Source organism: Vespula pensylvanica, chromosome 10 (assembly GCF_014466175.1).
Source record: "Vespula pensylvanica isolate Volc-1 chromosome 10, ASM1446617v1, whole genome shotgun sequence".
Classification (NCBI taxonomy): Eukaryota; Metazoa; Arthropoda; class Insecta; order Hymenoptera; family Vespidae; genus Vespula; species Vespula pensylvanica.
In genome coordinates, this window is record NC_057694.1 from 3,449,710 (window position 1) to 3,473,794 (window position 24,085).

General features: G+C 30.7%; 1 protein-coding gene and 2 long non-coding RNA genes across 3 annotated transcripts in view; 2 read left to right on the forward strand and 1 right to left on the reverse strand.

Moving 5' to 3' along the window:
• The window catches only part of LOC122632360, an 88,409-nt gene that overhangs the window by 40,717 nt on the left and 23,607 nt on the right, over positions 1 to 24,085 (reverse strand). Inside the window, exon 8 of the mRNA XM_043819069.1 lies at positions 7,691 to 7,874. Coding sequence (XP_043675004.1) covers positions 7,691 to 7,874 — 184 coding nt within the window. The remainder of the gene's footprint in view (positions 1 to 7,690; positions 7,875 to 24,085) is intronic.
• On the forward strand, positions 1,726 to 3,519 carry LOC122632730. The gene is made up of 2 exons (XR_006327933.1): positions 1,726 to 2,617; positions 3,001 to 3,519. It is a non-coding gene; the product is annotated as an uncharacterized LOC122632730 (long non-coding RNA).
• On the forward strand, positions 5,278 to 6,718 carry LOC122632729. Its single transcript, XR_006327932.1, has 2 exons — positions 5,278 to 5,463; positions 6,153 to 6,718. It is a non-coding gene; the product is annotated as an uncharacterized LOC122632729 (long non-coding RNA).

Consider the following 24,085-nt stretch of genomic DNA (forward strand, 5'->3'; position numbering starts at 1 on the left):
TTGGCTGAGGGAAGTACGTTAATAATAATTTAATATTGCACGATAAACGATGTTTATGCCAAAATTTATACGTTGACGTATACTACCCTTAGTTTTCTTAGACTTTCTTTCAAGAACTATGCAGATTATTTGACCGTGAGAATTCTTTGGATGCACATCAAGAATAAAATATACATTGCTCGTCATTGTCTGAGTTTCTAGTTGAGCTCTTAGCTTTCTAAAATGTATAAGGCAATAAACTCAGACTAATAGCTAAGATTAATATACGAGATATATGGTTGTCCGAAGTCTACACTTGAAATATTTCACCTCATTCATTTCATCCTTTCATCTCATCCGTGCTGTCAATTCGTATAAGAAACCACATGAAATTGTTTAAACATTCTAAATGAACTATCCGAACACGTTTACAACAACCAATCAAGATATCAGTCCCTTTTTATACACTTTTCATTTGGAAACTCCTCCTACGTACTTTCTCTTTTCCTTTTCCTTTCCTTTTTCCTTTCCCTTTTCCTTTCCCTTTCCCTTTCCATTTGCCTTTCCCTTTTTTCCAAACTATTTCGATCATTTTGCTGAATAGTCAGTCGCAACGCAACATCCCAAGTCATAAAATTACATCTCAATGCGTTTGTTGTATTCATTAGTTGACTCGATTTATTATAGTAATCGTAAGAATATAAGAATATGTTATATCATTATACTTTCTTTATCATTATTCAGACAGTCAACCTTACTTCGTAATATACGAAAATTAGATCTCCCTTAGATTAATTTTCATCTGAGGGCTTAGTGATCTTATTCTCGGAAACAACTACATCGCCAGCGGAAGCATGTGTCTACAAATATAATCATGATGCTTAGAAAATCCGTGAAGATATGTAGCAATAATATAAAAATGAATAAAATAATCAAGGATTAAATAGGCTGAATAAGTTAAGATTAAAGAGATCGTAGCTTTTGGATTGACTTTTTTATTTTAACTTAATAAAAAGTGACTTAACAAGAAGAAAAAAAAAATAAAGATTCCAAAGAAGGATAAAGGTTTATTGTCTGCCACGGCTCGTCTGTTCATCGCTCATATCCATATTTTGTTAAACATTGTAATTTGCAATATTTTTAGAAATCTTAAATATCTAATCGTAAGACGATTTTTTTTGATAGATCAAAAATCATTAATCTCACGAAAGGTTTCAACGAACAAATGATCCTTCATAAATTTTATTAGCGACGATATAGTTTAACAACTTAATCGACAAGAGAAATCGTGCTACGGATAGATTTACCTATGCCGGTCTTGTGGCTTACAGTTAACCCGTTGAAAAATCCATTTACAACACACTTTTATTTTTCCTCCTTTCTCTCCATTTCTCTCTCTCTCTCTCTCTCTCTCTCTGTGTGTGTCGAGGTACTATACGCTTGCCATCAAACGAAACTCGGCTTTCTACTATTTTCGAGCTTAAACGCTTAAACGAATTATCTGGCAGAGGAGAGTTAGCAGATCTAATTTGTAACATGGTTACGGTGAATTTTATCACAGGTCAGTGCTCTCTTTTTCTAACACATCTGTTTAACTAAACTCTCTAATAGCTTTCATACGCATACAAGTTTATTTGTTATGTTCCTAAAGATTGTAGAATCAAGAATATACAAAACCAAGTCAAATAAATCATTTATCAATTTCACCAAGTTTCTCATTACCGAGGCTTAGACCACAGGATCTTCTTTTAATATCGTTTAAAAGGTCGGTCGATACTCATCGTATCTTCGTTTGACCTGACTTTTAAAACCCAGAAAGTTAATAACATCGAAGAAAAGAGAAAAGGAGTTACTGTTTCCAATCACGAATGAATGTTCGTAATGAGACGAAATTCGAAAATTAAATTAGAAATTCGTGTTCCGTTTGAAGTTTCTAGGACAGAGAACTTGTCAAATATATTTTTCTGAAGAAGTTTGATGACTTTTCGAACGTTCACATCTATTTTTTCTTTATTCTTTCTCCTTTCCTTCCTATTTTAAGAAAGACAAAGATTGTCTAGTGACCAACGTTATAATCGTTAGTTACATTGTAGAATACTCGAAGCGAAAATGGAAACAATGTTTAAACAGAGAAGAGGTTCGCTTCGTCAGGGCAGTTCAGTTGGAAACACACAAGATAGTGAAAAGGATCGTCGGAGTGTATTGTCGAATCGAGTCTTGAACGTTCTAGCACAGCCGACATTGAGTTGTCGATAAATTCGACTCTTGGAGAGAAAAAAAGAAAGAGAGAGAGAAAACCTATGCCAAAATTAGATCAAGCTATTTCACCTTCAACGATCATTCTTTTTTTAGAACTAACGTAAAACATCTTCATGTGTATTGCATCGTAAAATTATACGATCAGATAATCTAAGAGGAAAACGATAAGTTAGAAGCTTATCGTTATCCGATATTTATACTTTCAACTCGATAAAGGTAAAAGAAATTCTACGTAAAAGGATTATTTTAACATTTTGAAGTTTACAGTAGTTTTAAGCTGTTCGAGAGCGTTCATTCTAGATCTATGTTTCAATGGAATAACTACGATTCGATCGGACGAGTTAAGCGCAGCTAACTACAATTTTTATATCTCCTTTTGGTGAGTATCTTTAATAGATAAAATATCAAATCATAAAGACCAAGATATCTAGATTTCAAGCTCGTTATTTATTTGTCGTACTTTTCGAATATTTATCATTTCTACTGGAACATTTCCTGGTAATAATTTAGTTCGTTCTCGATTTTACGCCTTTTTATGTTGACTTCAAAATCAGACATAAAACATATTAATCAACTGCTTATCAACAGTAAATTGAAATTAATCGCTCGAGAAAAAAAAAGAAAATAAATAAGCAAGAAACACAGATAATAAGCTTATCTATATATATATATATAGACACATTTATGCAAATATTCATAAGTTTTTGGTGTTACTACTTTGCTTCGATTACATTTGATGAATTGTTTCTTCGACATTTTCAGGGTGAAGTTGATAACGTTCGATAAGAGGACGTTATCGGTATTAGCGAAGAGAGGAAAAGGGAAAGAAGAGGAAGACAAGAATTACATTGAAGTTATCGTCGTTGAAGAGAATATCGGTGACCTTGCGTTTGATAGAAGAAAGGAAATTTGTTTTTGTTGGAAAAACCAGTCAATTGTGAGATAATTAAAATGGCAGAAAATTCATCGTCCGAGTCGAATGAGAAAATGCCTGTGGAAGAAGAAGTCAAGGAGGAACTTGAAGCTGAAGGCGAAGAAGCCGCAGAGGAGTCTGAAGAAGAGGAGTCTGAAGAAGAGGATGGCAACGATAACATCAAAAAGCGTACAAAAAGAAATATTATTACAGCACCGACATTTAAAATAAAAGATGAAATTGAATATCGTTTAGATACGAATGGAAACTGGAGACCAGTCAATCCTTAATCATATATTTTTATATTACATGCAAAACAGAAAAGAGATAATAAAATAAATAATAAAATGCTCAGAATACAAAGATTACATTATTTTTATCGATAAAAATATTTTAACATCATTCAAATATCATTCTTACGATTATTTTTCTATATTTCGAAAAGGGGAATAGAAAAAGTTTGAAAAAATAGAAATCTACAATGATTCTTGAAGAATACTTTGGTACTAGATGAGCACTTTGGTCGGTTCAAATAATAATAATAATAATAATAATAATAATAATAAAATAGTGAACAATAGACACATATACAAATAGAATTTTATATATTATATTGGCTTATTGATAATTTTTATTTTAATAAAGACATCAAGAATAACGTACAATATAAATAGATAATGAAATAGTTCAGATAAAACTCTATATAACACTCATATCAAATATTAAGATTAATGTTTAATGTTATGACTGATTATAACGATGATGTTAATAAATAGTAATAGTATGAAAAAAAGATGGAGTGAAATTTAAGTCCTTCATAAAACGTAATCCTTGATGCTTGTTAGCATTGTAAATTAAATATTTTTTAGCGAAATACTTTCCTATATACAGATATCAGATATTTCTGAATTCCAGGAATATACTAAAAAAGTTAACACGATGATAACACGGTTGATCCCTTTCATAATTCACGATTATTATCAATATACTAGTACCAAAGAATATAAATTTATATAAAGAGATACATAGATTCTGTTACTAACGATTAATTGAGATATAATTGCGATGAGAGCACGATCGTGAAAGCATACAATTTATGTTATATGTGCAGGATATAGCTTTCAATTTCGATATATCGTTTAAGCAACAAGTCAAATTTGTTTGTTCTAATAACAGTATTACCGAAAGGAAAATAATGTGGAAATTATAAGAGAATCAACTATTAGATACGATATATAGATACCGTAAAATTAGATATGGTAATTGTTATAAATGAAAAGAAATTTTACAAAAGTTTTCTTTTATATATAGAAATAAATTTAATATCTTGTCACAAATTCATAAGTAATTTTAAAGTTCGAAGATTAGATATTGAATCGAGCAAAATTTCATTTCTCGATAAAACTCGTCGTCGTTATTGAAAATATGGTAATATTGTAGATCATGAAAAATGATTGAAACGAATAGAATTCTTATTAGATCTCTAAATATAACTCTTACTTAGATCTATCTTGATCTTTATAGATACGAACCGATTACGAGATAAAAGGATGACTCGAAAATGATCCAAAGAAACATTTTATAACGAAACATTTGTTCAACGTATTCATCGTGTCGACAGATATGCTTTGTTACACCTTTTCGAAAATACATCTTGAAAACGTATGCAAATTCATATAAATGATATAACGGACGATAAAAATAGCTTTAAAATGTTTAAAAATGAAAATGCGAATCGTTTCATCTTTTTAATATCCAATTGAATTGTTTGAATTAAAAATTATAAAGTATCATATTTTAAATCGAATCATAAACTCACGGACGTAAATCTTTTTTACTTTTTCTTTGTTTTTTCTTTTTATTTTTTGTTTTTTTTTTTTGTATTTTATTTTTCATAAAATTCAAACGACCTTATTCTTACTGATAACACAAGGTATACGTACATACATCGAATGTACATACCTGTGTATATTGTAGAGGTATCTTTGCATGAAATACGTATGAGTTTATAATTCAAGGGCGAATTTTGCTATGTCTTTCCAAGAAAACTTTTCACCCGCGAAGCATTGATAAAGATTACGTCATATACCAGCGTATTGCTGGCAGTAGGTTATAAATATGAACGTGGAATGCTGCTAGAAACAGATGTGTCGGTAGATACTCTTGCGAGAACATCTTTGCTTTCTTATTAGGAACTTTTGCATAATCTATAATATCGATATTAAGAAGCTCAAGAAATCAAAATATATAGAGAAATAAAGGGAAGACAAAGAAAACGAGCATTCCTATATAAGCTATTCGATAATTCAAAGGTATAGAATTCGTTGTTATATATGAAAACTCTTTATCCGTCGATCACGTCATTCCTCGTGGAGTGTCTTTATCAAAAGAAGCAAAAAAAGAAAAAAGAAAAGGAGAAAAAGAATATCGAGTGAACTGTGATGTGAGTTAATTAACACATGATCGTCATCGATGGACGATTTTATTTTGCGGTAAACGTTATAAATAGATACAACTACGGCTCGCGTATTTTCCACGAGATAAGAAATTTTATCGAAAAAATATGAATGAACTTAAGAAGGTCGATTACATAAAAATTGCGAAGTTTGAGCATTAAAACGTATAATAAATCCTTTTGATATAATCGAAAAATTCGTTTAAAGGAAAATTTGTGTGTGTGTGTGTGTATGTGAGTGCGTTGAATTCCGTATACAATATCTTCTCATTATTTTCGACATTTGATGACTATCAAAAAAATACCTTCATCTCTTTACAAAACATAAGTAAAATGAATCGAATAATCGATAGAAACAATTTCTTATTCGTTTCAATAATATGTATAACGTTTCGTTCGATATTCACTAAACGATAAATATCAATTAGGATTTGTTAAAATTAATGAAAGATATTGTTCGGAAATATTATAGGAAATGAAGAATATTTTTTAAAATTGATTACTTCGCCATAATTAATAACATTCTATTTCATGATTTAATTGTAGTTGCTACTATTCGGAAAGAGACGAAGAACAACCCAATTATTGCACTCAAGGAAGACTACAAATTTCTTTTCGTTTTCCTCCAAAGATTCGTCCAAAGATTAAACTTCCACTTCTTCTTTTTTTCCACGGAAAAACTTTCTACTTTTTTCCAATTTTATTTTGCTCGCATACCCGTTTCCTTTACAAATATGAAACATCTTCCAGTGGCACTGATTGCAACCACCCTGATTTCTCTCCTTATTTTCACGAATCTCGTTGATCCCGTGCTCTCTCAGACTGATGAATCTCCCACCACGGAATCCTCAAATGATACGAAGAAACCGGAAGGATCGGTTTTCCAAATCATAACGGTGCCAGGAAAGCGATGTCCGTCTGGTCAACGACAGGACTCGAATGGTATTTGCAGGACCGTCGTTCCGATCTAATTATTGTTGTTCCTTTCTTTTTTATTTCTTTTTCTCTTAACATTTTTACCAAGAAAGGATAAATAATGTCTTCGAATAATTCCACTTTCTTCATTTATAACAAATATATACGCTTTTCTGAATAAACAAAATTTATACGAACGAGCAAACGTTTATTAACGTAAAAATTATTATAGAAAGAAATATACACATTTGATGACCTTTCGACAAACGTTATTATTCCGAGGAAGGAAAAAGTGTTTGAAAATATTACTGATTTTCGAAAATTTCAAGGTGAGCAGATAACGCAGATTATTCGACCCATAAATATATATGTATATATATATATATTTTTTTAACAAAATTCGAAACAGTTGAAGTAGTTTGTTTACCGGAGGCTAACTCAACTTCGTTGAAGCAATATCGGCAAGGTTGCGCCTGAGTAAGTCATAAACTTTGATGTAACTTGTGGCAGCTCGCTTCAGTCTCCGTTTAGTTGTCCCTGAGCTGCGTAGGAGCTGAGTCGAGTACCTCGAGGAAATATCGATTTACCTTTGTCCTTCGTCATCAATACAATCCAATTTTACTTTTCGTATGTAAACGATCGACCGATCTATTGATCAAAAGGAAAAGAGAAAAGAAGAGAGCGAAAGATCGGGAGAGAGATCGAGAGAGAAAGAATGAGAAAATTTTCATGCGAGTTATGTCGTACGATAAATTTCAAGAAGGAAGAAACTCGGAAGTTCAAATGTCTTTCTAGTAACATGACAAGTAAATGTATCTCTCTATTCGTCTCTAACGTCGTTCATTAAAATTGGCAATTCGAAACCTCTACTAATTAACGCAACTCGAGTATTGCATGCCAACGGTAAAGGGAAAAGGTAAGAAAGGTTTTAATATTCATTAGCACATACAAAGCTTCTTCCGTGCGTGTAATGACGTCGTCCTCGCGATGGAAGAACGTTCTTTGGTTGACGTAAAATCGATTTACGTCGCTCAATGTGTCCCATTGATCTTCATTCTCGTACTCTCTCTCTCTCTCCCTCCCTCTTTCTCTCTCTCTCTCCCTCTCCCTCTCTCTCTCTATCCTTCTCATTTGCTCGAGGTACTGTAATTAATATATTTTATACGTACTTGAAAAAGTATGTGTCGTTAACATATCCAAAGAAAGGAACGGTATAAGTCAACATCCAAATGTTGCCACCACCACAATCGTAGTAAGGTTTTGACCATCTGCCATCCTCATATTTCACAGTAAGTATTTCGTCCTCCTCCCGTTCGGTATGGGTGCTCTCGTTATAAGTATACGTATGTAAACCTGTAAAAGTGCAACGTTTATTAATTTAAATTTATCATTAGAATAAATTCAAGGATAGAAATGAAAACTCATTAGAACAAGTAAATCGTTAAACGTAAATTTTATCATTAAAATTTTTCCGACTTTTGCCGAACGTTAATAATTCATTACAACGAACGTTAAATACGAGGATGTATAGATACATTTCATTCTTAAAGTGAAACACATCTTAAAATGAACAATAAAAAAAAAATCATCAATTTTTCAAATGACCCTGGTATATTCATGGAAGGAATCATTCTTGTATAAACTCTTACGAAAAAAAAATGTATGGTACTAGTTTTAGTATAGTTAGGAAATAAAATTCTAACTCTAGAATTTTTTAATTAATTAAGAAAGATATAGAAACATTGAATACATTATAATGTATACATATTATTTTAGGAAATTTAATGAAAAACTAAATTCCTGTATGTACCTATCGTATGTTGATCAGAGAGTTTCTTTTAATATAATCGCTTATTAACCTAATTAATTTATTAATATATTTAATACTGTTAATATAAATCAATTCTTAAATAAACTTATTAATATATTTCAACACGCACACGTATACGTTTGCAATTAAAGTTATACCATTATGCAATAATGAATATATTACATATTCTTTTATTTACATAAAGATACTCTTTATTAATAATTTATGAATCGCCAGGTTTATTTTATATCGTAGTTTTTACAATACTATAATCAATTCTCTCTGATTATAGATAGGTCATAAGGAGAAATTTTGAAAGGAAGATTTACATGCGATTACTTTTACGACGTAATCATAATCTCTCGTGCTTTGCGGATTTCCAAGAAATTCTTAAAGAGTGGTAAAAAATCGATCAAGCTCACTAATATTCGCGTGACTCGAAAAGTGAAGTATGAAGCGGAGAATAATCAAGGAGAAAATGGAACGAACGAAATGATGTAAAAGCGTTTCTGGATGCTAAATTCAATCGAGTTTTGTTTTCGAACCGTTGACGCGCGAAATGTGAGAGCATTGTTTCGCTTGACCGGATATAGTGATAATAATTATCTGCCAACGACACAAACATTTGTGAAATATGTCTCTGAAGCTGGTCAAAATCGATAATCGTGGTGTCAATGCGTTCCGAATCACCGTGAGTAATAGGCGTACAATAAATAGCATACCTACCCATAATGGTACTTCGACGCGAGATTATCATCTTAACGGATAATATATTTCATGTGCAATTGATATTAAATGTTTTATATTGGAATAATTTTTCCCACGGATACTATAATCGTATTTATTCAAAGAGATCCGTTCAATTTCTAAACTTTATATACCTATAAATTATATTATATTCGATTACTTCATAAACAAGTAAATTCTATTATTATAAATAAACAGTTTATTATAATAAAACGATACTTTTAATGAATTACCGATAAAAATATATTTTAAGTAAGATAATTTCAATAAATGTGTTATTTTGTTTGTGTAATCAGAATTTTTAGTTTTAATATTTTGCATAGCTATGAAATTGATTTATATTATTTATGAATTAGCACGATGCAAAATATTTAGTTACATTTACGTATTTATTTTGTACAATTTCTGTATCAATAGTTTTGAATCACACTGATAGTGCCACGACTATTACTATTGATACGAAATATTATTTTTGATCGATAAACAATATTTCGATTTCGATGATATTATCAATCATTTTCTTTCTCGTCTGTCTTTAAAAAAGGCTCACCTATTGTATATATACACTGCACATTCTAAACATTATTTCAAGAAAACAATAGATGCAATAATTTTTTTCGGTATTTATAAAAGTGGAGAATATTGAAAAATCATTAATCTTTTAATCTTAGTATTCAAAACCAAGCTGAAAACGTACAGATTAAACGTCGACATTGACGAAACGAATATATCGAGGACGAATTCGTAATTTAACGACGCGTATTCTAACGGACGTATGTCCATCAAAGCTTTTCGAAATTCGTTACGAATTCGAAAAGCGGCTTAAATCCGGATATTGTTTCTATGGTAAATATTATATTCTTTGTAAATGATTTTTATGTTAACTTTTAAAAGATTTCGTATATTTTTTTCTATATCCGGGCGTGCGTATTACCAAAGAAGTTATCTAAAAAAAAAAAAAGATCTAGCAGCTAAGCTTACGAAAACTGGCATAATCCGTAATGTTTCAATATTGTACGTCTACATGGTCAATAATGATGTACAGAATTATTTTTTTAATTTCCGTAACATTCACTTACATCCCATTTATACGAGATGAAAATCAGAATTTCAATCTTGTAATTGTATCAACTTTTAAAAATAATAACTCTTCGTAAAAAAACAGAACATTAAGCCAGTTATTATTTCGCTTTTAGCTAAAGACGAAATATTCATAAGTAGATTAAAGGAAAGCCAGAATCATATATATTTGTTTTTTCTCAACTTCATTTTCCACGCTTTTTCATATCAATACTTTTTGTTAATACCTCGAGCTAATCTATTCGTCAAGTTGTAAATACATTTAGCTTTTAAAAGGCGCTTCTAAGTATTTAAGTTAATCGATCATGACCTAAAAAAAAAAAAAAAAAAAATAAAGGAAAAGTAAAAGAAAATAAAAAACATTCTTTCCAAGACACTGTAGAGAAATAATGGATGCTTGATATTAGATCTATTTGAACAACTTATTAATTTTTCAATGAAGGAGTAACGAAAGAGGATAGAAAGGAAAATGGATCGAATAAAAAGATACAAGATTAGTTGGATTTGTTCGGTTAACGTTAACTCTTACAAAGTTCGAAGAAAGAATACGCATAGCTTCTAAAACGTGTACCTACATACATATATTTCGAATGAAACGAGATCTTCCCTGGCAGTAGCGTAAATAACATTTCTCAGGTTCGACCGGATCATAGCCAATAAAGCGAAGCAATTTCTTAGCTTCTCGGGAAAATGTACGGGAAATAAAGGCGTTATCGTTCTCGAACTAGCTGGGAAAGGTATCCATATATTAGCGTTCGCTAGTGAGAAGGCTGATTTCCATGTAGACAACTTGTTTTCTTTATCTCCTTTACGAAGTTGGTTCCTTTGATTATTCTTTTTTTTTCTCTTATCCTCATTTATATTACATACGGTACCTCGTTTTTCCTCAATATTTTACGAAGATCCTTTTCCTTTTTCCCTTTCATTCGGGACTATTCAGATTTCTCCTTTTTCAGTTTTATTCCTCGTCTCTTTCTTCTCAGCTTTGATCCTTTACTACGTACTCGTTTACCTTTTCGTATAGCTTGCAATTGATAGCGTCGTGAATTTTTCCCACCCTTTGAGTTACATCTAAGGTTCTTCAAGACCCATGCGATATGCACGCATTTCTTGCGAGAATGCAAAGTCCTCGTAAAGCTCGAAAGTGGGACGACTCTGCTCTTCCCTATCTCTTTTCCTCTTTCTTTCCACTTCGATTTATTCGCTAAGGATTTCCGTGAGAGACGATTTATCTCTTCCTTCTTCGGTCATCCTTACTGCTATACTGAATCATATATATATATATATATATATATATATATATATATATATATGTATGTATGTATGTATGTATATTTTCTTTTCTTTCGATTGTAAATTATTGACTTCTTGTTTCGACATCTTTTGATATTATAGAAAGTTATTAAAATATAGAATAGAAAGGATAGCGATCGAATAAAAAAAAAAAAAAGAGAACTCTCAATGTGTTCAGTTTGATTGTTGGAATTGCGAGAAGAAAATTTCTCAAACAAAGGATAAAACAGACATATGAAAAGGTATAGAGAATCGAGAATGAAAAATATAGAAATAATTGTATTTTTATAAAGAATATTGCACAATACGTTCGCGTTTTCCTTTAATTTTATTCTATTTCGAATTATTATTTTACATTAATATCTATATTTTATATCGCACACGCATTATGATTCTACGATAAATAATATTCTTTGATACGAACAATATCGTTCTTATGATAATAGCCTTTTAAAACTTTTACAATTTTTCATTGGAAAATAACTCATCTAGAAAGATAAATCGATTGTTCCCCTTTAAAGCTGTTCACTAGTCATACTTTTATAATGCTTTACGCCAACAAAGAAATTTGAAAAAAGTCTTTTTTTTTATGAATAAATTAATCTCGAAAAAACTTATTAACATTTGCCTTATCTTGCAATTATTCATCGTTCGTTTCTGGTTTCGAGACCGTCCATGATGCATCATTGACGAGCAAATGGCAATACTCGTTATAAACCTCATAAATGCAAGATATTGCGTCATAGTGATGTATGTCACGTACGTTCAAAATACATGAATTTGCTCGGAAATCAAAATTGACTAGACGCGTTTTATTTGACCGTGAATCATCATGACAAAGTCATTCATTATTTAATATGAAATAAAGGAAAGGTCACAGATAAATACAAAGCAAACGATACGCGTAGTTTAATATCGGCAACAAACTTTATTATTGTTTGATTTTTATCTTTTGACTTTGGTTAGAACATTATCGATCGTCTTAATATGTAGCCTCTTAAAACATAGATTAGTTTGTGTACAGCAGCCATACGGTTTAGTTCAGTGCTCGAGTATCTCTCGTACATTTATATACTTTTAAATGGAACATATTTATTGCGCAATTTAAATATTATCTTGATATCATTTTTCACCGTAAGTATTTAAATCGACATAATAAAAAGATCACACGTGTGTACGTAAATAGATAGGAAAACGATATAATGAAGAAAACTATTTAAAGAGAACGAGTTCGACGCTTGGCTATCTATAACGATTAATAATTATTTTACTCCACGTTCACACGTCTATCAACGTCTATCACTATTAATTCTAATGAGAAACCTCTTCGGTGTAGAGAAATATAAATGAAACTATTTGAAATGAACGTACATATATATATATCTCATTGTTCGAGAAGCAATTCGAAACAAATAAATTTTTAAGTTCGTATGAATAAAATAAAAGGAAAAAGTTTAAAAAGTAGAAATAAAAGATTAAAGTATTTCGAGAAAAATTCTTGATACGTTGTTATTTTCAAAGAACGCTTAAAATGTACTTTTCAAGAAAAGGAAGAAATATGAAGAAAGAAAGCTAAGAAAAAGTCAAGAGAGAAAAAGAGTCGCATTCGTGTATTCTTTAAACGAAAAACCTATTTCTCCAAAATGGCCTAGAGTTTTATAGCGTGAGTATACAAACACATACCTACTTGCGCAAATATCTTCTGAAAATTCCGTTGTGTATATTATGCTTCTCGAAAATCTCGTGTCAACCATTTTCGTTGTACGTGTCGCGAGCAATCGAGTCCTACGTCAATAAAACCATTTTAACGTAGCTATGGTAAAAAGAAAATAAAAAAATAAGTATCGTCCTTCATTGCTTCTTTCTAATCGGTGATCAGTTATCTTTTACCATTTACTTGTATTCATTGATTTTGTTTATTTTTATCACGAATATAGCACGAGAAACTATCACGTTCGTCGCATGAAGAGAAAAAAAAATTATTGGGGTTTCGTATTACATCGAACAGCAGTTTATATTCCGATCTGGTATATCTCAAGAAATGTTCAGTTATTATATCTTAAGTAATTAAATCATCGAAAGTCTAGAAAATTGGTTCGTTAGATTCAGCGACGTTATTGGAATTTCATAGAAATGCAATTTTTATACCTTCTTCTCGTCCATCTTTTCAAGGATACTCACCCCAATTGAAAAAATATTAATTCGTGGTGTCCCAGAAAGAAGGTAAGGCTTCAGTTTATTAAACTGAAGAAAAAAAGTGAGAGGAAAAAAGAGCGAGCGAGAGAGAGAGAGATGGAAAAAAAGTAGTTAAGATCTACGAGAAATTCACAGGTAACGACCATAAAACTCGACTGTTTAAAAGCTTCCGGGCGAGATTACTCTTAAGACTTACCTAAGTCTTCCGTATTATTAGCACTAACTTCTTCTTTGTTTATTCGTTTACATCTTCGCCAAATTATTCACCGTTGTTTATTTATAAAATATTAACTAACTAAAATATCTCTTCTACTCTCTTTCGATCTCTCTCTTCTTTTTTACTTTATTTATCGACTAAAAGATTTGTTTACTTCATTCGTCAATAGCTTGGTTTCATCAACGATTTGAAATATTATTTTAAATTAATTTTACGAGCTGATATTTAATCCAATAAAAGACTATTAATTCGCAATATCATTTCTTTAAATATATTTTAAACGTATACAAGTGCTGTATATAAATCAAATACGTCGACGACTTTAACAGTTATCGAGTTAATATTCTTTTGAGTTCCGACAAGTAAATATTAAAGGTCTAGCCTTCCATACGGTTAAGCTTAAATAATTTATATCTTTGATTATTTTATAATTATTTAAATAATGTAATAATGTATATAGGGTATAATAAATTATGTATTTAATTTAAACAAAAATATATTTGTTTAAATATTAAATTTCAGTTTGTTATTCCGGGATTTAAATGACGCTTTGATATTACTTCGATTTTTAAATAATAGTACTAAAAAAATAATAACAAAAAAGAGCAACGTCACTGTTAGTTTATAGGTCTTCAGAAGCAACATGCAACAACCTTCGCATGATCAAAGCTAAATATACGATATTACTTTCGGTATAGTGTGTTAACCTTTTTTTTTTAGTACGTATTCTATCGTAAGTAATATCGAGCTAATTAATAAACTTTAATTTTCCTTAAATAAACGTTAGCTATATGTACATAAATTTAACTAAAAACAAATATTGTATTTGTAGTTAATACCATACCTGCCGCTGAAATTATACATGTTTCGTGCGAGATACATCCATCTGATACATCGAACGATCGATTATTGACGTTTTAGCTAGTTCGGTAAAACTTCCTTTTGACGTATGCATCTACGATATGTCTACGAGTCAAGATTTTTAACATAGTTCGTATAATGGCCGGCAATATGGTTTGACCTTTCTAAAGATACAGTAAAGTCAGAAAAATGAAATGAACTACGACCTTCTCTGATAATTTCTGATATTTAATTTTATTATTCCATATATACATATCTATCCGTAAATTGTATAAAATATAAATGTGTGTATAGTTGACAGAAGTACGAATACGTAATACAGGCAAAATGATCGTATAATCTATATCTAATATTCTGTTCATATATAGAAATATTTCACTCATTATCAATCTAATCCATTGATCGACCTTAACTGAACTTTTCATTATTTGACGAATTATAGGAGAATAGAGTTGTTAAAATTGTATCGCAAAAAGATATCATATGTTTTATTTGATATTATCGATTAGATAAATTAATTTCGATTATTATCGATTAGATAAATTAATCCAAAAATGTGTATACCCGATCAATTCAAATATTTCTAAATAATTAAAAAAAATTCTTTTCTTATATATTTAATTCCTTCGATAGATTTATTATATTTACCATTAGATATTTTTTACACTCGGTAATAAAAATAAAATTTATGAGGTACGATTTAGATGGTAGGTAACCAACTCTCTTCCCTACTGACTCATAAACTATGAGAAAATGGCTTGAAGAAAAATAGCATCATCGAAGAAGAAGAAGAAGAAGAAGAAATAGATATCCACGGACGAGGATAGAATGTTAGTCGGTCACCGGCACGTACCTACCAATAAGAAGTTGTGACGTATCAACGGAAGCTATGCGCCTCGATGTTCAGCGAACCGAAACACGATCGTGCCTCGTATCCAGATCGTGTCGCGAATAATTGGACACCATACGAAAGATTCTCCAAGCGATTTCAGGGACTACACGCGGAAAGAATAATATCGTTATCGAGAAAAATAAAATAATTCGTGATAAGACGTGAAAAAAAAAAGATTCAAGAAAAGCTCTCGCATGTTGAATTTTTCAAATTGGAGTTATATTGTATTAAAATATGTATATATATTATATACTTCAATACAATATAACAAACTAGCAAACGGAAATTGAAACGTTAGGATATCGTAATATGACGATGAAGTGCTTGTATTCGCAGAAAATAGACCATGCAATGACTTAATCCATGTCAACTAACGACGAAGTAATAATATTGGAATGTTATCTTATCTGTAGTTGAACTGTATGCCGTCTAACACAAATTTCAACGATAAAGCTCGTAAATTCATGGAATGAGATATATATGCGTGTACCGATGGCTATGAAAGTGGTCTAAGTAATTTGAGATATTAAAATATATATGTCGTAACACGATATTCTTCAAATTTTTTAATTACGTAAATAATTATTTTTCAAAAATAAATATACTTTGTTTCATCTTTGCGATTATAGTAAAATAATTTTTAAATGATTCAAACGAAAATGTCCAAATATCTCGGAATAAAAAATATACTATATGTATATGACTTTTAATTAGATCGTTTTCATAATCACAAGTTTCATTGAGTATTTAATAAGTAGTTATAAAAAGAATAGTATTTAACGCTTGTCACTTTGTGAGTTTGAAAAAATACGAAAGAGAAAGATCTCGTCTATCGAGAGAATAGATCTTTTAAAAGACACAAAAGAGACCAAAATTCAATCGTTTATGCGATGGAAGGGTGCGAGAGTCGTTATTAAAAGTGAATGGTAATTTAGGGAAATGTTTCGCGCCCTCTCGTACGATAACGATTGTTCTTGTGACGACGACGTAACCATTCTAACAGCTCTATCTTCACATTCGTATCGTACAGGGTGAAATCCTCTCCTCGGCCAACTACGACACATTTCGCAGTCCTTTCATACCATTTCGTAGTCAAATATACTAACGGCTGAGATTTTACAGTCCAATATCAGGGCTATATTACAAAGATTACTTCTCTCTTAAAAGCTGCGACAATATATAGTAGGTTACAACAATATTCGGAAAATTTTTGAAATTGGATAATTTTCTTCCTTCCTTTCTTTTTTTTTTTTTTTTGTTGATTCAACAAAAAACTGGAAATTTTTTAATAAATATATGTAAAAAGAATGTATCAATGTGCTATGTATATATCATAAAATATTAATAATTATAAAAAAAAAAGGAAGGAATAGGAGAAAAAATAGTAGTTTATGTAGGTGCGATAAAAAAAGGGAATAGAAAATAATCCTTATTTTTTTATTAAAAGATTTAGGAAATTATAATAAAAAGAGTCGAGTTTTACGATACAATAGCAATTTTATGAATCTTTAAATAATAAATTATTTTAGGATCGATTGATTTTAATAATATTTATAACATCCGGATAAGATAATTAAAATATACGAAATGCATATATTTTTATAACATTTTTTAAAAATACTTTAATAATAAGTTTTTATGTTTTTAATTAAAATATTTTAATAATTATTTTATATTTTATGTTAGAAACCATGATCAAAGGGAAATTTATTAACATTTTTCACATATTAACATGTTCAAATCTTCTAAAAAAAATGCAGAACATTTCATCCATACTAAAAAAGTTATACATTCAGTTTCCGAATATTTCTATACGAATGTGTTAGAAAAGTGTATGTACACACAGAAACGTATTGTATGTATCTGTTTAAGTATATTATATAAACATAGAAGCACGGATAAAAACATAACTTTGAGAGACGAAAGGTAAACTTTCAGAAAATCTCTCATTTACCTCGTTTACAGACTGTTACAGAAATTAGCGAAGCTCTTAGCTTTCAGGATACTTGCTTTATCGAAAAACTCGATCAGAACATAGGAGTACTCCATCTCTTTGACCGTAATTTGTAACTTTGTCTATGCTTTTTCTATCCTCATCGTCTCGTAAAATTTTAACGTAAGTACTTATACAATACTTTCTTCTACTTTGTAGAATCATTTTGTTTTATTTTCTGATATTTTTATCTCTCTCTCTCTCTCTCTCTCTCTCTCTCTCTCTCTCTCTCTCTCTCTCTCTTTCTATCTATTTATATATCTATCTATCTATCCATCTATCTATTTCCTCTTATTTCTTTTGCTTCAAATAAGTTTGTCGAAATGATGTTTAAGAAACATCGAGTACTCGCAATTTCTTTTTCTGAAAAAAAGTTTACTCTTCGAGTTAACTCATGGTCCAAACTTATTCCCAGAAGGACATTGAAAGTACGTGGTTTTATGTCTCTTTTGTCCTCTTTACTCAAAGTCGCTGAGAAAGCTATTGAAGCTTGTTGAAGGAAAAAGAAAAAACTCAAAGTGAGAAAGAGAAAGGGAGAGAAAAGAAAATATTAGACACGACAGAAGTCTTATTTATTCTTTCAAATCATAGCAAAATTCCAATCAATGCGATTCGATACGTTAATCTTATTTTAAACATCTCTTTATTCGTATGTTTTCCAAGTTTATTTAAATCTTGAAAGAATATATTTTTTTGAAATATTCCCAATATTTTATATGCAAATGTTGTGTAAATCAAACGATAAGTGTGTATTAATAATAATCAGAATAATAATGATAAGAATCACCGAAGTGAACCTATCGATTATATTCAATTCCTGTTTTAATATCTAATATTATCCTACCATAATTGAGTTAGAATGGCAGGAATCTTGGTAAATGTAGAACCGCGTCTATCGATTGGACAAATCAAATGTTCAGACAAAGCTCTTGGTAGATCACGTAGTGTATCTCGAGTAAACGTATACTATATCAAAGACGATCTGTACTCCCTACCATTCCTCTAGATATTCTCGATACCACTGCTATTGTTCTCCGACAATCGACGATAATGAAAACTGTAATCAATTCAACTCGTACCATTCAAAAATAAGCGAATAAAAAAAATAGTAAAAGGAATTGAGAGAGTGGAAATGTGAGTAGTAAAAGAACTTTTCACAATTTCCCGAATGGCAAAATCACGCAGTTCGATCGATCGAGCACGTCACTCTGCTCGATGAAGTGTTACGAGTGATGTTCCATGCTTGCTTATATAGAGATAGGTTGTAATCGACGTTGATGATTTTGTGTGATCGAAAGTCGCGAAACTTGTTTCGAAATAATGCCAGAAACTTGCCTCAATTTAAATTTTTCTTGAAGTTCATGAATTTAACGTCGCTTGAGAACGAAATATCGATTAATAATGTTATTAAACGATAACGTATCTTTTTATCATTTTTCTTTTCAGACTATACCTATGTTTATGCTATACCTACGTACATATAGTACGTATATATATATCTACATACGTGATTTATTTCTCTGTAGACACGTTTCGAATGAAAAATCTTATTGTTTTTATTTAGATTTCCAACAAACCTAAGAATGAATCCAATGATCTGAAAACATTTATTTATGAAGATAACGTTAGATTATTGGGATCGCATTTATGACATTTCAAATGATGTAACGTTTCAATGCTACAAGAGAATTAATGTAAATCAATTTTGAGAAGAAACATTATTATAATGGAAAAATATATGGACGTAGGTTTGGTATAGACGAACATTGATTCACAGATTCGTCGTAAAAAGGAAAAAAGAATGGAAATCGTTTGTGAATGAATATCATATATAAAATTGAAAATGTCACATATGTCCGAATGGAAAATAACGTCTATTCTCAAGATCTAAATTGGTATATATGCTCTGTTGAAATAGAATGATTTCACTAGTTCAAACTCGTTTCAAATAAGTTGCTATATTTTTGAAGAGAAAAAGAGAAAGGAAGAGAGAAATTGAAGTAGACAGAGAAAGAGAGACAGACAAAGAGAAAATCGATCGAAATCGTAGCTTCTTTTCGTGCTCGTCGTAAAAACGGATAAGCCCTGACTGGCTAACTAAAGCAATAATTTATGTTCCCATGCGAGTATAGCAGCCAATAACCGCGTCGAGATGGTAACGGTGAGTATATACGATAAGGTGCATAGGTTCGTCGGGTGATCGAAGTAGTTGGCGAATGGAAGACCGAAGGCCGTAAACGTTACCCTCCCTGAACTTGCATTTAACATGGGCTTGTACAAAGTGCACCTTGGAAATGCGCCACGTGAACGAGTGGTCTCCTTCTACGAAGTGTTCTTAAAATATAGGCCAAGACTTCAAAGACGAATTTGAACAATCTTATTATTGAAACAATGTCGCACGAATTATATAAGTCCTCTCTATAAATGCTTTCTTCGTGAGGTTTTAACCTTTCAAGTTATAAGAAATAAACGTCTGTAGTATCGCCTTATCGTCTGATTTATTTAGTATTTATCTACTACTAATACTACATTATTCTCATCATTATTCAGTATCAAAATGTAATGTAATACCTGTTTATTCATCGATTCAATCTTCTGCTGAAGTCTTTTTACTGACGTAGAAATTTTGAGTTAATTGATAATTAAATTATAAGCTATCGTGTACAAGTCTCTTTTATTAACAGATCAGAAAACAAATAGAAATGTTAACAATTAAATGTAAGACGATAGCTAATTTAAATTAAGTCGGCTACAGGTCTCTTTTTTCGAGATAATATTATTTACTTTGGCCTTTGAACTTAAGTCAATTTATAAAGTCATTTGTTATTTGAACAGATTTCTATGATCGTTGTGAAAGTGTTTTGAAGTGTAAAAAGAAATATGAAACAAGTGTGTGTTACGTAAAGTTTTCAAACATACGTCAAAGTTAATTAACTCGAGTGAATATAAACAAAAATGATATATGTACATACAATACCATGTTTCTACAAATATCATTAACGAAATAGATTTTTTTAGATTTCGATCGGGTATTGCAAATGCATTGACGTAAAAGATTGGAATATACACACCGAGTTTGTCACGTATTCGTTGAATTTGCAAAATTCAATGATTTTTAAGAATACAAGTAAATACCAAAACTTTTCTCTTAGGAATTCATAAAACATCGAAAAAAAGTTATCGATGTGATTCTCTCTCGGTATCGTGGTCGTTCGAAAAAATCGAAAAACGCGAAACGACGCTGGTGATAGAATAAAGTATGGAGAACAAGAGAGAAAGTAGGGAAAGAAAAGTTGGGAAGGAAAAGTTGGAAATAGCCCACAGGGCTACGACAGTGTGTGTGTGTGTGTGTGTGTGTACGTAAGTAGAAATACATACCATAGGTATAGGTATTATATGTAGATACATACACACCTAAGCGAAAATCTCGAGTCTTTCCAGTTCGCGTTAAATTTAGCGGACAGATTTAGTGGTGCTTTCCGCTTCTATAGTTTCGAATACGAACAGTTTCTCGTCACATATTGTTATTGTAATAGTGCGATTCCATTGGTGTCAAGAGCTTTTACAACTCAACTCTTCTCTCTTTCTTTCTTTCTTTCTTTCTTTCTTCCTTCCTTCCTTTCGAGTTTCTTTCCTTTTCTCTTATTAATGAAACTCTGTTATATATTATCTCACACAATATAATTTTTAGACATTTTAATTCAATTCTAAGTTTTTCTTTTCCTTCGTTAAAATTTTCTTTAGCTAAAATTAAATTATTCTTTCTCTTTCTCTCTCTTTCTCTCTCTGTTTCTTTTTGATATGTTTACGCAAGCTTTTCTTCTTTACTAATTATACATGCCAAACATATGATTTGCAACTGAACATACGAATGTACAACCATCGTGATTGCACACGAAAGATTCCTCTCACATCGTCTTTTTAGATTAAACCGATGAAAAGAGAATGGTAGAGAGAATAGGTTAAATGCAGTCGCAAACATGTTTCCGTGCCGTAATACGTTACGTCTTGCTACATAGCAAGAACCAGCTGCGGAATATTAAAGCAACCTCCCATAGTCCCGTATCATTTTGGCGCATAATTAGGTATCCTATAAACGTACGCACACCGTTCTTCGTATACATATACTTTCATATATGTATTCAACGTGCATTTATTATGATCGGTTATGTCATTAGAAATAACTCAAACTATGTGTATATATATATATATATAGATGTTTACGAATTATTGAGTAACAATCGTAGACGTAAGGAATTCTTAACAAATTGGATTTATTTATTTAGATAAAATTTCTTTCTTTCAAGAAAATCAAATAAAATTTATTAAATTTTTATAATAGAATGTTCAAGTAATATTAAAATTCGTGTGATATCGGAAACAAACTGAAATGATTGGTTCCTTTCGACCGTGCTTGCAGTTTCGGCAATAAATACCGAAAAGAAAAGAGAAAAAGAAACCAGTGTAGATTTAAAACATAAAGAAAAAAGAAAGAGAGAGAGAGAGAGAGAGAGAGAGAAGGAGAGACAAAGGGAGAGAAAAAGAGAGAATGAGATCTTTATGATTCTTCGATATCAGGGAACGTTATTGCACGCACGTTTACGAGAAACGTGAGCCTTGTTTTCTTATGACGAGTGAAATATATTCGATATCGAAGATACATTCGACCGATATCGATTGATCTCATGTATTATCGATTTTGCGCACGTATTTGCTTCCCCCTTACGTTTTCTTTCCTTCCTCACGCTTTTGTTCTCTTATTTTTCATTTCTCGCGCGTTACGATCCTCCTGAATTCTTTGTCGAGTTTTGTACGATCTTTTACGCTGATAGAATTTCTCAAAGTGAAATTAACAATAAAAGAACTCTTTGCAATTTTCAATAGAGCGTCTAACTTCCCATCAACTTATGTTTTATTTTTAAATACTCTTTATGTAATCAAACACAAGTTTAACTTATAACAGAGAACATGGTTGTTTTGTCAAATATTCGATTACTTCAAAGAGAAAAATCATCGTCGAATTTGTTTATAAAAAACATTTTAAAACACAATTTTCTTTTATAGAATTTAAGTTGTCACGTGATACCATGAAATGATTCTTTTGTATAACGAGAGACAAAACATGATTTAACTTTTTTCAATCGAGAAAAAAACTGTTATATCCTACGTTATTATCCCATAATATTATTATTATTAATCGATATGAAATATTTGCACGTAGTGTACATGAAGAAATGAAAATATTTTTAATCAGGAATAAAAATTTAAAACAGCGATTCCGAATCAATTTCGTTCGAATGATTGCGTGAAATGCGATATTGGTGACAGTAGTTATTTACATTGACATAAATGAGAACGAAAACTCAAATGAAAAATCTATTGCTGTATGTAATAAAAAATTTATGAGTTTTAAGTAAAACTTGTGAGAGATGCCATTAAAAAGGAAATTAAAAATATATTACATCTTTTTAATTTTTCATACTATTATTAGACATAATAAATATTAGAAAAAGTTGATCGTTACGTCGAATAGTTGTTATTATCTATTTTTATTAATAATAACAATTGTTTTATTTTTTTAATAAATAACAAGAATGTTCATCCTCTTCCATATCATTCTTGGTATTTTTAAAGCTATTTTCTCAATATACAAACAATTATTCGAATAATAAAAATTTTACTCGTATTCCCTTGTACGATGATTTCCCGTAAGACTCAATATCAACATCAGTGTTTCAATATATGCAAAGCGCAAACATTGGGAGATACGATTACTTAACTCCATATGAAAAAAAAAAAAAACTGTATATCCACATTTTTTATCAACAAATATTTCTTTCCCTCGAATGTTAAACTCTTTCTCTCTCTCTCTCTCTCTCTCTCTCTCTCTCTCTTTCTATTTACCTATCTATCTATCTATCTATCTATCTATCTATCTTTCTTTCTTTCGATCACGTTCTATCAATCGAGTTTCGTAATTGAAAAAGTCTCTTTTTTTTATATTTACGTGAACTATAAATAGGAAGTTTTAGAAAAATAAATGGTATCTACGTAGAGACATGTAACAAAAAAGAAAAAAGTGTTACTCTTTTGTGTATTATTTTTGTTGTTGCGTTCGAAACGTCAAAAGTTTTTCGAGAGAGACCAGTCTAGTCATACTGGAATAGAATGATATTTTTTCTTCCGGCTCTGCCTTCAGCTTGCAACTTCCCGACGTGACTAAAACGCGACATTTTAATTGAAACGAATCACCGATGCGAGAAATTCGTCGCGTCAAAAGCAACGTGGATATAACATGTGTCGACCGGTTTACCGAGTTTCAATATTTCATTTAACGGGATATTTGTGTGATAGAAAGTGTAACGTTTGATGTCTAATGTTAATTTCGATAAGATCTTGAGCAGCATCCATTCCGTAAATGCACTAAAGATAATTCTGTTATCGTTCACTCATTATGCCCTCTCTCTCTCTCTCT